Below are 15,630 nucleotides of genomic sequence, written 5' to 3'. Positions count from 1 at the left end.
TTTCTTCCGGTGCTTCTCTAGAGGCTTCATCTCTTTCTGGTGTTCCTTTTCTTTCTGCTTTCTATCTTTCTCCTCTTTCTTTTTCTGTTTCTCCTCTTGCCTGGCCTTCCTCTTCTCTTTCTTTTCCTGCTGTCTCATCTTAAATTCACTCCACATCTTTTTCAGGCGAGCAAAGATGCCCCCAGATGTCTGAGATGGCCGCTGGTCACTGGTCGCCAGCTCCCTAGAGGGACACTGAACAGCAATATCAGACATCTTGGCTGTCTCCCCCCTCCTCCCCTCATCTTCCTCCCTCAACTCCGTCCTCAACCTTTTCACCCTCTGGTCCAACTCCCTGATCATGACGGCCATCATGTTCTCCAGTTGCATCTGCTCCATTTTCTGGCTCTTTACCTCTCTCTCCTTCATCATCCTGGCCGTCTCAATCCTCCTCCCCTCTTCTTCCTCCCTCAACTCCACATTCAACCTGGACATCCGCTGGTCCAACTCCCTGATCAGGAGGTCCTTCTCTCTCTCCTGGCTCCTTTCCCCTCTCTCCTCCAGGCATTTATTAACCATCTTGGCTATCTCGTTCCTACTCCTCTCCTCTTCCTTACTCCTCCTCCCCTCATCTTCCTCCCTCAACTCGACCCTCAACGCGGTCATCCGGTCGTCCATCGATCTCGTCAGGAGGACCTGAATGCGCTCCAGACGCCCCTCCGACTTCCCGGGTCTCCTCTTCTCCTCCTCCTGCCTCCCCCTCCCCTCATCTTCCACCCACGCCTCCCTCCTGAACCTGGGCATCTGTGGGCCGACGAGGTCCCTCTCCCTCTCCTGGCTCTGCGTCTCTCTGTCCTTCAGGTATTCCTCTACCATCCTGGCTGTCTCGCTCCTCCTCATCTCCTTCTCCTGCCTCCTCCTCCGCTCGTCTTCCTCCCTCAACTCCCTCTTCATCATGGCCATCCGGCGGCGCATGTCTCTGGCCACGTTCTGCAGCTGCTCCTCCACCCAGACAGTCTCGCAGGGCTTTGTCATTCCTAAAGGCTATGGGGGTCAGGGGGGCACAGGGACAACCAGTCAGTCACACCGGCGTCACATTCATGCAGTCAATACACTGTAGTACAGTGATCATAAGATATCACAGTGCATTGGCTACTCCTAGCATGGCACAGTACGATTATACATAGCTTCAGTGTTGCAAGAGGTCACAGTGAACTGGCTACTGCTATTAATAGCAGAGCAATACAATACATCACAGTACAGTACTGCTCCTAATAGGTTATGTACCAATTTACATTACAGCAAGCATACTGTAGTCATACAGCACTTTACAACACAGAACAGTGGGCCCATACCTAGCTACTGTATACAGGTAGTTTAGGTGCAAAGCGTCTGAGCATCAAGAGACTAACAAGCTGAACACATCAGCACGCAGAGTGAACAGTCATCATGTATTGCAAACATAAAGGCAGCAGCAAGAAAAGAGGAGAAAAGGGAACAGGATGAGAAGGTAGCAAAGCTGCTGGTCAAAGCTACCAGTCTGCTGGTCAGTTTTGAGTGTCTGTAGCTATCTGGTACGCTACAGGGAAAATAGTAGGCTAGATAGTTGGCTAGATAGTAGGCTAGTGCGGATGATTTCTGTCACAGCATACACCTCATGCCCTCTCCAGTCCCCTAATAGGTCTTATTTCATTTCCACTTGACTACTAACTTGATTGAGCATGCTACATTTGAGCAGTAGGATGATAATATGGCTAAAAGGTAGGCTACAAGATGCACAGTGCACAGGCTACTCCTATCATGGTACAGTACTCCTACACATACAGTAACTTCAGTTTTACAAGATGCCACAGTGCACTGGCTACTGCATGAATAGCAGGGCAATACAGTACCATGCTCCTTCAATAGGTTAATATACCACTTTATATTACAGCAATACTACAGCCTATATTTGGATATACAGGATTTTACCACACAGCACAGTAGGCCTACTGTAGCTAGATAACACTTTACAAAACAGCAAGCAAAACAATATAAAATTATTATTATCATTATTGTTATTATTATTATTGATTCACTAATTAAGAGGAGGTTCACCCAGGAACTCATATTACCCAGACACATCACTGCTAGTCCTGTAATCAACCAGTATCGCTCTCAACCTGGACATCATTTCTAACCTGGTTAAACAAAGTTCTGAGAGAAATGTTCTGTATTCTGTCTTCAATTGGAGGTGTTTTTGTCAAAGACAGTAATACAGAATAATTTCAGAAAATTCCAACTCTAAAGTCTATCCCTATTATGGACTTACTTGTTTTCTCTAAATTAGTGTGTCAGATCCAGAAGTCACTAGCTAATCTGATGAGGTGGAATCTGATCACTGACTATTTAAGTGTCTGCCTCAGTAACGTCTACTATGACGTCATAAGCAAGGGGAGATGTAAAGTGACGAAACGCCCTCTAGTGGTTTTTATTAATAATAAATAAAATAAAAAATGTTTTGGGCTGCATTGAGTTATTATTTACATAGTTTCTGAGACACATTGAGTCACTGTTTATTGATTTTGTTTATATGTTGCAGTTTAAAGACAGAATAAAAGGCTTTACAATAGGTTTTGGAACGCTGGGTGTAAACTGACTACAGTTCATATGATGCACACACCCCGTGCTTCCTCGCTTTGTCAATAGATTAATCTGTCTCGTTCTGTCGGTAACGCTTTATAATACAGCCTGTGTCTTACAGTGTCTTACCAGTGTAATACCAGTGTCTTACCCATACCGAGTAGGCTACTTACATGTAAGTACGGGGTACCGGGTACTTACAGGTAGTTATGGGGTAGCCTACTTACCGGGTACTTTCATGCAAGTACTCCAAACCTACCTGTAAGAACCCCGTACTTACCTGTAAGTACCCCGTACCTACCTGTAAGTAAAAGTACCTATGCTACTGTGCACGCCATGTACGTACCCGGTAAGTACCCCGTACCTACATGTAAGTACCCGGTAAGTACCCCGTACCTACATGTAAGTACCCGGTATGTAGGCTACCCCGTACCTACATGTAAGTACCCGGTATTAACCCCGTACCTACCTGTAAGTAAAAGTACCTATGCTACTGTGCACGCCATGTACGTACCCGGTAAGTACCCCGTACCTACATGTAAGTACCCGGTAAGTACCCCGTACCTACATGTAAGTACCCGGTATTAACCCCGTACCTACATGTAAGCAGGGCTGAAAATTAACACCCGCCAATGGCGGGTAAAATTTAGATTTGGCGACTAAATTTCGGAGGCTATCCGCCACGCTGGCGGGTAAATGTTTGTACCAATAGAGTCATGTAATAAGTTATGCGTGCGATGTCGCCACATCCATGCCATAGACCGGCGTTCTGTACTCGTAGGCCAGTAGGATTTGAAAGGAGCCCAAGACAGAGGCGCGCATGCGCTCCTGACCCCGAGTGCACAGCCCATGATCCCATGAGAGAGAGCGGTGTCGTGTGGCCGATTAAAGCCCCCGGGTCCTGTTATTCTGTTCATAAAGTAGCCTACTTTGAGACACAACCTCAAAGTGCTGACGAAACGGTTTGGCTACTCGTTCCGTTAATATTAGGCCCAACTCAGTCCCTGAATAGAGAACCCAAACAAAACATAGTTTTGATGAAGACCGTTTGGAGACCAGTGCTATGGATGTAGGAGCACCCTACTGTATACTATTGAAAATTACCCATTTCTCATTCATGTTGTAAATAACCCTTAGTGAGGACTATTTATTAAGTAGTTACTTCCTGCAAGCCTTTATTTTTCTTAGTGCTGTTTTTTGGTTTGTTCATATTATGAGACCTTTATTTTGGTAAACTAACCTTCTGTATTTGCTCCCTGTAACATTGTTGTTACCTGTAACCCATTAAGCACCTAGCTGGAACGGGAACAAGGTATTGTTTGTTGTGTGATTTGTTTCGATCTAACTGTTAAGAAGTATTTAATTCAATTGATGCATTTCTACCTCAATGGCGCTGATGTTACTCCTGATGTTAGATGGAGTTGAAATGAATGGCTGTAACGCGACGGTAATGCGAGCTTTCTTATACACCAATTGATATGTTTGTATGTTGAGCTCATTTTATTTCCATCATCTCTCCTGTAGCTCTTACGGTGTTTCTTGAGGAAACTGCAAGGAAGGCATTGTTTGTTTGTTTGTTTATTAGGATCTATTTTAGCCATCGGCTAGTCTTCCAAGAGTCCTCAACTAAAACATACAGTACAATACAATAATGCAGAAAATACTACAATTCATAAATAGAATTCAAGAAAAAATAGGAAAAGAAAGAAACATGATAGTGAATACAATAATAACAGTAAAATACAATAGTTCAAAAACACAGCTACTTACGAAATCACACATCTAAAATTATTGTAACAAAATATTGTAAAATTGTTCTCCAAAGAAGTTCAAAGAAGGAAAATACAGCACTATGGTCAGTGCAATGAATTCCACATGATCACCATCCTATATATAAAAGTCCGTCTGCCCATTTCCGTCTGTATCCTTGGTTGGGTGAATTTGTCCTTCAGTCTATTCCGCGTATTAACTGCATGTAGATTTCTAATCCGTTGTAGTTTGTTGAATATATCTGCAGGTGTCTTAAGGGCAATAATTCGTTTGAAAAGTGCTAATGACTGCTCTGAAATGAGTTGACTAACTGTTGGCCACCCTGTTGCATTGTGTTCAATATAAGGACGGCTGAACAATAAAAGGCTTCTGGAAACATCAGTGCGCTTCACCGCATTATCTAGTAGGGTTCTACACTAAGAAGGATTTCTGAAGTGTATTTCACTCACAAAAGTATGGAACATGACTTGGAGAACACAATCCTGAGACATGCGGGCCTCATTACAGAAACCTGCTGTCTTATCTCAGTTTAGGAGCACATCCCACTAAACATTCGACGTCGATTTCCGGTTGAAATAGGGTTGTTTTCCCGTCCGTCCGTCAGTGACCTGAATTCAACCTGTTTTCAACCTGACGAAAAAAACGACGTCATAGACCGACGTCCTATTGACGTTGAAATCCCGTTCAATATTTTGACGTCTGGCTTGGTCATTTCTGGTGACGTTATATGGACGTATATATTTCTTGTTATGAAAAACATAACACAAAAACACTTCTTACTACTATTAGGCTACTACTAATCATAATAATAATCATAATGATGATACACTGTGAAACGGAAGATGGAGGGCTGTTCATTGATAATTATATGTAGGCACATTCTTTCTCTGTATTAAGATTTACAGTCTAAGCCTAATAAAAATAATGATTAAAATATGCCTACAAATAAAGCCCTAATTTTCCAACCTGTGAGTAATGAACATAAAACAAAGATTACACTGTATTTAGGCTACTGACAGGTTAGAATTGGTCGACCTACAGTAGGTGGCGGTATTGAATTCACATTCAAGCTGTGCAGAAGAAGAAGAAGAAGGAGTAACGGTTGATTTGAGCTAAAACCACGGAAAGTCCACGCATCTGTGTTTTCCCTCAGGACAGCCTCCAGTAAGTGTTTGTTCAAGAGTGCTTTTGTAAATTACTCTGTCGCCATGATGGTTGGTTAACTTTCGCGTTTTGTCGTAAATTGTAATGTTGGCTTGGCTACTTGGATTTATTTCCGTTGTCTAAACTTCTTGAGCTTTTGTGAGATGTCTGAGGAGAGCACGAGGCTCGCTAGTTAGCTTCAACAGCTAACTAGCACGAGCTCCAGCTTTAGCTAGCGCTAGCGAGCTGGGTGGAAACAGTATGTTGGATGGCAAATATTGAGTTTATATTGAGTGAGGTGAGACACAATACACTGTTAGGCTCTAGCTAGATTAGGGCGCGGGCTAGCGCGGGCTAGCGCGGGCTAGCGCGGGCTAGCGCGGGCTAGCGCGGGCTAGCGCGGGCTAGCGCGGGCTAGCGCGGGCTAGCGCGGGCTAGCGCGGGCTAGCGCGGGCTAGCGCGGGCTAGCGCGGGCTAGCGCGGGCTAGCGCGGGCTAGCGCGGGCTAGCGCGGGCTAGCGCGGGCTAGCGCGGGCTAGCGCGGGCTAGCGCGGGCTAGCGCGGGCTAGCGCGGGCTAGCGCGGGAGACTTAGCAAGCTAGCATTGAGCTATCAGACAGCCTAAACCGAACATACGAGCGTTTGATATTTATGTAGGATGGCAAAGATTGACCTTGGATTGTCTAGCTATATTGTGCTTCTATCCTGCTAATACAGCTTTTGTGATGGCTAGCTAATCTTGGTTGATGGATAAGCCATCAATTGTTATATTATACGAGACATGTCCTTTTAGATTGTGCTCAGTTTTGTCTTTGATTTTCCTTAATTTCAGGGTGTATTCAAATATCTAGTGCGTGTTTAGCGCCGTTGTTCAGACTGTCAAGTCAAATTTTAGGCATGCCGTGCTGTGGTCACTCGTTTATTGGGAGAATATTCTGACAGTTGAGGTTCTTCCAGAGATTTCAAAGAATGGAGCACAACCTCATGGATATCAGCAACTCTCTCTCTCTCTCTCTCTCAGCTTAGATATATAGCCGCCGTCTGTGAAGGACCGCCGCAGCGCCAGCTGAAGGGCCGCCGCCGTCTGTGAAGACTGAAGCCAACCAAACAAGGTACAAGACTTAGCACATCAGATTTTCCTGTCCTTTCAAATATACTGTTAAACTAAACTTATGTAGACTCCCGTCTGTGTTTTCAGATGGCTGCATACATGAGAGTCTGGCGAAAACGCCAGCGAGACTTGGATGAGTTTCTACATGAAAATCATTCTGATAGTGACGATATGCCTGGGACTCATATTGACAATGTCCCTGTGACTCCAAACAGTAAACCTGGGACCCTGGATAGTTCTGACACAGTCATAGAATATAGTGACTCGGAAAAGGAATTGTCTAGTGACTCAGAAATGGAAGTAGATGATGTTGATGATGTTGAAGTAGCTATCAGCTTTGAAGATGACTTGAGAAAGTGGGCCTCAAAAAACAAAGTGACAAATAGAGCAGGGAATGAATTAATGTCCATATTGAGAAAGCAAGGTCACCTATTGCCTAAAGATTTTAGAACACTTCGTAAAACACCAAACCAAAATTCCACTATAGACAAATGTGGGGGGCAGTACAGTTACTACGGGTTGGAAAAGGGGATTACGCCTTTCCTAAGCCAAACAGAGAGCAATCAGTTAAAATTAACTGTTAACATTGATGGCATCCCACTTTTTAAAAGTAGCGGAGTACAGTTCTGGCCAATACTGGCAAAGGTTGGCCATTTTGACCCATTTATTGTAGCCATGTATAGTGGATCCAGTAAGCCCAATCCTCTTGATGAGTATCTCGAAGATTTTTTGACTGAGTACAGACGGCTCAAAGAGAATGGGATAGTGTTTCAAGACCAAAGGTACAATGTCCATCTAGAAGCTCTGGTGTGTGATGCGCCAGCCAGGGCTTATCTAAAATGTATCAAGGGTCATAATTCTTATGAGTCTTGTGAAAGATGTCTCGTCAGAGGTGTTTATCATGACAACAGAATGACTTTCAGTGACCAGGACTGCGCTCCTCGAACAGACGAAGCCTTTGCTAGAGTAGAGTACAGCAACCATCAAACTAGTGCTAGCCCCCTAATTGATGCAGGAGTTCCTTGTGTTACCTCATTTGTGCTGGACTACATGCACATGGTCTGCTTGGGTGTAGTTAAACGAATGTTATATCACTTGACCCGTGGCCCACCATCTATTTGTCGTTTAAGGGTCGGGGAAAGGAATGCAATATCTGAACAACTAATTGCACTGAAAGGCAAAATGCCAAGTGAGTTTGCGCGTCAACCCCGCAGTTTACATGAGCTAGATAGGTGGAAGGCCACTGAACTACGGCAATTTTTGCTATACACAGGACCAGTGGTACTAAAAAAGGTGTTGTCCAAGGAAACATACCACCATTTCTTGTCCTTGACGATAGCCATGTCGATAATGCTAGAGGCAGAGGAGGAGACTAGGAATGGTTTCCTAGAATATGCTCAACAGCTAATTAAACACTTTGTCGAGTGCTGTCCTGCCCTTTATGGCGACAGCTTTTCTGTATACAATGTGCATGGACTAATACATCTCCATGAAGATGTCAGCCACTTCCACTGTTCGTTAAATGACATCTCCAGTTTTCCTTTTGAAAACTACCTGCAGCAAATCAAGAAACACGTGAGGAGTGGGAGAAGTCCTCTCGAACAAGTCACCAGGCGTTTGGCCGAAATTGAACAATCACAATTGAACACTATCAAAAAGCATCCTAAAGCAATTGTTTCTGTTAAAGAGAAGGACAGTTGTTTTCTTTTGAAGGACAATAGATTTGCTTTTGTTAGACAGAAGAATGCAGATGGGACTTTAGCCTGTGAGATTTTGGACCAGCGCCACACGTCACTATTATTTGACAAACCATGTCGCTCAGATCTCCTAAACATCGTGTGCACGAATGGGCAGGGCAGGATGGAAAAACAACTACTGCGTGAAAAGGATCTGATCCGCAAGGTGGCTTGCCTCCCGCAGGAAGACGGTTATGTCCTCCTACCACTTCGCCATGGTATTGAACGACATGGTTTGGAATATTAAAGGTTAGAATCTATTCTTTCAGCTGCGCCTTCCTAGAGCATCGATCACCTGCATTTTCCAAGCAAAAAAGTCTCTTGGGAGTGTTTTTAAATCATCATAAATCACAGGAATGGGCTAGAGACATACTTTGTGTTTTTTCAAACTCAGAAAATTTTGAATTTTAAAAAAATATACTTGTATTAAGGGTGGTCTGGCCCTTTAATGCCTCATGTAATTTGAACCAACACACTACCCGAGGCGTACAAATATGTAATTCTTATCTTAGCCCTTTACTAACAGGACGCTTGGTGATATATATGGTTAATATAATTTTGTGTGTGCCGTCTTTTCAGGTCATGTATTGCAAGGCTGTGTGGGTGGAGGAGAATGGAGAGGAGTATGAGGAGACAATTCCTCATTGTTGGATAGACGAAGCAAACAACGTCGTTAGATGGCCAAAGAAGATGAAGAAGGGTCACCTTGATAAGGCCATTAAGGCACGAATGATACCCGAGGAGGACTGGCAGAAGTACAAGTTGAAAAAGATAAAGAAAACTTCAGGCAAGTTTTATTCATTATTTTTTTTATAATTTTGTCAAGAATCAAGTCAGCATTTTAGAATCAATGTTTACAGTTGAATTGTATAAGGGTCAAAGACGGATAAGAATGGTCCGTTACACAGGAAGGATTATAGTAACATTTCTAAGCTTAAAATATTAAGCTTATTTGGATTCTTGGATCATATTTGAATTTAATGTCCCTCCTGGGTAACGGACCATTCTTATCTGCCTTTGACCCATAACTTTTAGATAACATACTTGAGTGTCGAGAGTACAACTACACCACCAACGCAGAACCGGATGAGGAGGTAGAGGGAGGAAGACGAAAGAGGAAAACTACAAAGAAAAAACAGGATGATTTTGTAGCGACATTCGGTATGTTTCTCATAATTTGTTAATGAGACCTGTGTTGGGAACCTGCATTTATAGTAGGATGAAATGTGTTAACAGACGGGCCTCACATGTTGACCATTCATGTTTTATATCTTGTTTTGTAACAGAATCTGATGAGGAGGACTTCATGGGGAAGAAGGGTAACTTCATATATTCAATTTAAAGTCCTATATGAAAAAGAAATTACAAACTATTTTCTTGGTATTTGATATGTTTTACTTTGTTGCATCTGTATAGTTAAGAACCTGCCTCCATTCCCTGCCCCACCATCGAAGATTCAGTCCAGCCAAAAACCTCCAGCTAGTGAGTATTGCTGTTATAAAAGATACATTAATGTATTGGGTACACGCAACATGAAAACATTAACAAGCTGATCTTATGTTTCTTACTCAGAAAAACCAGCCACGTCTCCCCCAGTGGAGCCTGCAGAGAGTTCTCAGAGCAGTCCTCCACGTGAGTAAACATCTCCCGTTGCACAAAGTTGAAATCATGGTGTCTGTCATAATGCCTGTGAATTATTTTGGAACAGTTTCAATTCAGTTTATTGTGACGGGACAGTGTACATTCATGGACAGGTGTACAAGTACTTCAACATGTAAATATACCGGAGTTAGCTTGCTGCTAAATTCCATCCGTAGTCCCCAATAAATAACAATTCAAAACACAGTCATATAGACAATACAAAATGCATTATACAGGCACAGTACATTAAGAGACGGTTATCCCTGAGGTGACATCCCACACACACAACAGATTTATACACTTTGAAACGTATTAATCGTGTTCATGTTCTGTTTAGACTCCCCAGTCCTGCCGGATTACCAGGAACAAGAATTCCAGCCGGATGGCATGGTTGACAATTACATGGAGTCTGATCGAGCTGCAAGGTCTGCCCGCTCGGACCTGGAAATAGGATCACAGCGCAGTGAAGGTTCAGGTGAGTATATATGCAACACACTTGTGTTTTCAAAGGCATATGTTTTGAATCTAAAATGTGTTTTTGTATTTCTCAGGCTCAAAGAAGGCAGTACATTATAGATCAATGTCGACACCCCCCACACCTCGGAAGCACTGCAGAGGCACACCAGTCTCACACCGACCACGCTACAGCAGAGAACCTTCCAAATCGGCCAGGCAAGACGTTCATCGCTCCAGGTACAGTGTTGGGCACAGCATCAGTACTGACTTCTAGCTGTTCTCCAGCCAACACTGGCATAGTGATTTCCTACAGCTTTGAGCTTGGCCTAAGCCACAGCTGGGGCATTGAACTATATTTGTTACTGGTTGTGATTGTCAACATCCAAAACCAACCAAAAGGGTTGCTCTTTTCTCAGTGTGACATTGTGTTATATATTATGTCCAATAAATATTGAACCCTAATCATCTAGGTCTAGATCCAGCAACAGGTCCAGGCACAGTGTCAGCCAATCCTCCAGCTCCAGACACTCTGTCCGAACCATGGATCCTGGGTCCGACAGTCGGTCCAGACGCGATCACAGCTCCCACAGTCTGAGGTCCAGAAGTGACTGCAGGGACACAGCCAGCCGTGGTGAGTTCAAGTAATCAATGCCTTTATAATTAGACAAAGTAGAATTGGTGCAATTTTGTTAGAATTTGCCACACTGGTATTTATCATCAAACGCATGGTCATCTGTTTCTTGTGGAAATTGTAATACAAAATATAAATTATAATTTATAAAGCATGCCTTTCTTCTTATAACAGCATTGGAGTATTGTAAGTCGCAAAGGGCTGGCTACAGTCCCAGCCAAGACTCCAGTGACTCCACGCACTCTAGTGTTCGGTCCAGAGTTCCCAGCAGGTCCCACAGCCAGACGTCCCACAGCCAGACGTCCCACAGCCAGACGTCCCACAGCCAGACGTCCCACAGCCAGACGTCCCACAGCCAGACGTCCCACAGCCAAACGTCCCACAGCCAGACGTCCAGACGTGAAAAATCCAGGGATACAGTCAGGCATGGTGAGTTCAAGTAATCAATGCCTTTATAATTAGACAAATAGTATTGGTTACAGTTATGCCAGACTTTGTATTTCTCAGCTAATGCATGGTCATCTGTGTCTTGGGTAGTTTGAATACAAAATACCTTTCTTCTTATACCAGCAGTGGAGACTGGGGAGTCACAGAGGGGCCGGTTCCCTATGCCAACAGGAGGTAAGTTCTGAGCTATTTCAAGGGGGACAGGTCACTGGCCAAGAACACTGGGGGACACTTATAATTTGGAAGCCTCTCACCTGCCTTTTCTCTCCTTAAATATTCCCTCAGTTGTTGTCCCATCTCCTATCAGGACACAAACTGCACTTCAAACAGCAGTGCTTTGTATCATTGTAGGGTTATATCTATTAATGTGAATATTTATTTGTGTTAATATACATGTTTGTCATTTTTTTCAGTATACCAGAAGAAGTCCTTAGCGATATTGGCAGAAATCCGGCAGGAGGTGCGCAGAATTGCGAGAGCAGAACCTGAGACTTCCACCCATCAGACTTCCACCCATCATGTTCACACGATGGACAGCCTGGAGGAGTTCGACAGAGAGGAGCTACGCCTTGGTGATGAAGAAGCCTTCAAAACCCTGGTAGGTAGAGCCTTTACAAGAGAGTAATTAACCACATATAAAGCAGTATAATATGCACCTGCACACGGTTTTTATGGTCTTCTGCAGTATATTGAAGTTTACATGGACTTAATTATTCCAACAGGTGCTGCGACTCGTTCGCATTGGGGGGAAGGACACGAAGGAATGCGTCCACAAAGTTCTGAACAGGTAATGTTTCAACATATAATAAGAAATAGCCTGTGTGTGACGTTTGATATTTGTTTTGAGCTAAAGTGTTAGCCTGGAGGACGTGTATAAAAGATAGTAAGTAAGTAAAGTTTATTTATAAAGCGCCCTCCCAGCGCGAATGCAGAGTGCTGTACAGTATTTCAGAGCAACGGATAAAATAATCTTACAAATACAAAAAGACATAGTAACAGTGTACATGAGCAGAAAAAACACATGCAAAATACAGTGCAGTAAAGTGCAAAATACAGTGTAGAAAAAGACAAAAAACATACAGTATGGGAGCAACATTCAACTTACAAACACAAAGAATAAATACATTCAAGTGCAAAAAACAGGGACAGTCTGACAAATAGCAGCGTAGACACCAATGATCACATGGATTTACTAGGGCCCGAAAACCTGAGTGAACAGGTGGGTTTTTAGATGTTTTTTAAACTGGGCCTCGGACTGCAGGTCTCTCGTGTTGAGGGAGAGCGTTCCAGAGTTTGGGGGCCGAGGCCCCAAAAGCTCTGTCCCCTTTTGTCTTGAGCTTGGTCCCGGGGACCCCCAGAAGCTCCTGGTTAAAGGACCTAAGAGATCTGGAGGGAGTGTAGGGGCGCAGCAGTTCGGTGATGTAGGGCGGGGCTTGGTGGTGGAGGGCTCTAAATGTGACCACCAGGACCTTGAACTGGATCCTGGCGGATATGGGGAGCCAATATAGTGATAAGAGTGATTTTTTTTGACCTGGTGATTAGTCTTGCAGCAGCATTTTGGACACGTTGAAGTTGGTCTATGGATGATTTAGTGAGACAGGGGAATAGTGAAGTACAGTAGTCTAACCTAGATGAGATGAAAGCGTGTACTGATAATTCCATGCCATGTTTACAAAAAATCATACATCCTAATCTTTAATGTATGTAATTTTGTTTTTCTTCAGGCTCATGAGCAACTGGCTGATGACGAAATTCAACTTAAGAGGGTCGGGGGGGAAGAAGCGGCCCTTTATCGACACTGCACTGTTTCGAGCAACAAAAGGTAAGCCGGCTCATATTTCATGTATAGTAGGAGCAAATTAGAATAAGAGAACTAGCACCCCTAACCTGTTCCATTGGCAAAACATTTACTCCCCTGTTGACGACAAAATAATGCCAACTGTCTACCTGTAGTTGGAGATAACATTTTAAATATTGTGCTGGTTAGGTGTAGAAATTACATTACTACTAGTTGTGGAGGTACTAGCTGTGGATGTACAATGCATCATGCCTTTTCACATTTGATTTCTTATTCTATATGCAGACGCAGTCCTGCAGGCACAGCCAACAGCCAAAGAGGAGGAGATAAAGCAGTATGTTGGGGAACACCTCAAACACGCTAAACAAAGGAAGGGGGGCCAAGGACCAGGCACTGAGGACTGAACCATGACACCCTCTTGATCATCTTTCCATGTTCACATGCACACTCATACTATCACATTCTCTCTCTCTCTCTCTCTCGTGTGTGTGTGTGTTCGCACTCTGTGTGTGTGTGTGTGTGTTCGCACTCTCTGTGTTCGCTCTCTCTCTCTCTCTCTCTCGTGTGTGTGTGTTCGCTCTCTCTCTGTGTGTGTGTGTGTTCGCACTCTCTATGTGTTCGCTCTCTCTCTCTCTCTCTCTCGTGTGTGTGTTCGCGCTCTCTCTCTCTCTCTCGTGTGTGTGTTCGCACTCTCTCTCTGTGTTCTCTCTCTCTCTCTCGTGTGTGTGTGTTCGCTCTCTCTCTCTCTCTCTCTCTCGTGTGTGTGTTCGCACTCTCTCTCTGTGTTCGCTCTGTGTGTGTGTGTGTGTGTGTGTGTTCGCACTCTCTCTCTGTGTTCGCACTCTGTGTTCGCATGCACACACTCATGCACTCACACTCTCACATGCACACTCGCTCCGTTTTCCTTTCAATCTGGCTTTTTTTGTTGAATCGATACATTTTCAGTGCTCCTACATTTTTTATTTATTTAGGAGCATCTGTGTTCTCTTGAAAAAGCTTCTCTTTTCTCATTTATATGATTGAGCAGGAGCAAGTTTATTTGTGGTGCACTTTATATTAGAAAGGAAAATATTTTTTTTTACTATTCTAAATGTTCTGTACAGTTCTGGTTGCTAATATTTTTGGTAAATAAATATAAGTTAAGAAACTGGTGCTTTAATGTGTGGATGTAATTGTATTTGTTAATGTGCATAACTGTAATCCCAGTTCTTCAGAGGTGTATGTTAGTTCATTTTGCTTAGTAGCATTCAAATGTGTTTACAATTAATTAACATTGCAATGTTAAATAATCAGTAAAAGGAGCCACTGTCTGAAAACAAGTAGAATTTTGCACAGAGCTCTGTGCAAAACTACTTGTTTTCAGACAGTGGCTCCTTTTACTGATCATTTTACATTGCAATGTTAATTGACGTCTTAAGTTTTTTAAAGGACGTAGAAAAGACGTACAAATGACGATATTTGGACTACAAGCAGAGGTCATGTTGACGTCATCTTGACGTAGAATAGACGTAGAAACGACCACATTTGGACTAGAAGCAGAGGTCATGTTGATGTCACCTGGATGTAGAATAGACGTACAAATGACCACATTTGGACTAGAAGCAGAGGTCATCTTGACGTCACCTTGACGTAGAAACGACCACATTTGGACTAGAAGCAGAGGTCATTTTGACGTCACCTTGACGTAGGAACGACCACATTTGGACTAGAATTGGACGTCGAAGTTCCGACGTCGAGATGACGTCCTGGAAATGACGTCATTTCAACCTACGTTCTGCACCGTCCAGGGACCGTTTTTCGGCGTCGAAAAATTACGTCATATTAACGTTGTTTCAACGTCCGCATGTTTGCTGGGATTTAGGATGTTTGCTATTACAGAAACCTGTTTACAATAACAATGTGCCCAATAGCAATGTTTATCATAGCTAAGCAACCTCATACCAGCTGATAGTTAAGCACAGGTGCAACAGAAAGCTAGCAGCTAACTTCACTAACTAACACTACTACATAGGATATATAACGTTACATTGTCTGTTCTTGTGTTTCTTTGACAGAAGAAACAACAACTGACGAGTTGTATTCAGACCAATCGAAAGTCCACTGTGAGCAGTGATGCTTTTAAAGACGTCGTATAATAAATGATCATGTGAAAACAAAGAAACGGACTACCAGGCCGTCTGTTCACCCCACTAATGTTTGGCGCATTGCATCCAATCCTTCCGCTGCCCTAATACCACAGCAAAGTTGATGCAAATTTGAGTGAGCATTATGCAATTATGGGCTTTTTGTCACCTCACT

General features: G+C 43.4%; 1 protein-coding gene and 1 long non-coding RNA gene across 2 annotated transcripts; both read left to right on the top strand.

Annotated features, from left to right (window-relative positions):
- Positions 1–5,133: 5,133 nt before the first annotated feature.
- Positions 5,134–7,689, top strand: LOC311325826. The gene is made up of 3 exons (XR_014631022.1): positions 5,134–5,535; positions 6,534–6,624; positions 6,711–7,689. It is a non-coding gene; the product is annotated as an uncharacterized lncRNA (long non-coding RNA).
- Positions 7,690–9,399: 1,710 nt separating this feature from the next.
- LOC311325796 (uncharacterized protein) lies at positions 9,400–14,423 on the top strand. The gene is made up of 13 exons (XM_084458567.1): positions 9,400–9,520; positions 9,646–9,678; positions 9,776–9,841; positions 9,932–9,991; positions 10,338–10,475; positions 10,552–10,693; positions 10,927–11,087; positions 11,262–11,516; positions 11,658–11,708; positions 11,948–12,132; positions 12,257–12,321; positions 13,259–13,356; positions 13,618–14,423. Exons 2-13 carry the CDS (start codon positions 9,666–9,668, stop codon positions 13,734–13,736), a joined length of 1,353 nt encoding a protein of 450 aa, XP_084314693.1. The 5' UTR covers positions 9,400–9,520; positions 9,646–9,665; the 3' UTR covers positions 13,737–14,423.
- Positions 14,424–15,630: the final 1,207 nt, after the last annotated feature.

Source organism: Borostomias antarcticus (assembly GCF_949987555.1).
Source record: "Borostomias antarcticus genome assembly, chromosome: 25".
NCBI lineage: Eukaryota > Metazoa > Chordata > Actinopteri > Stomiiformes > Stomiidae > Borostomias > Borostomias antarcticus.
Note: the sequence above shows the minus strand (reverse complement) of the source record. Positions and strands in the feature narration are given on the sequence as shown.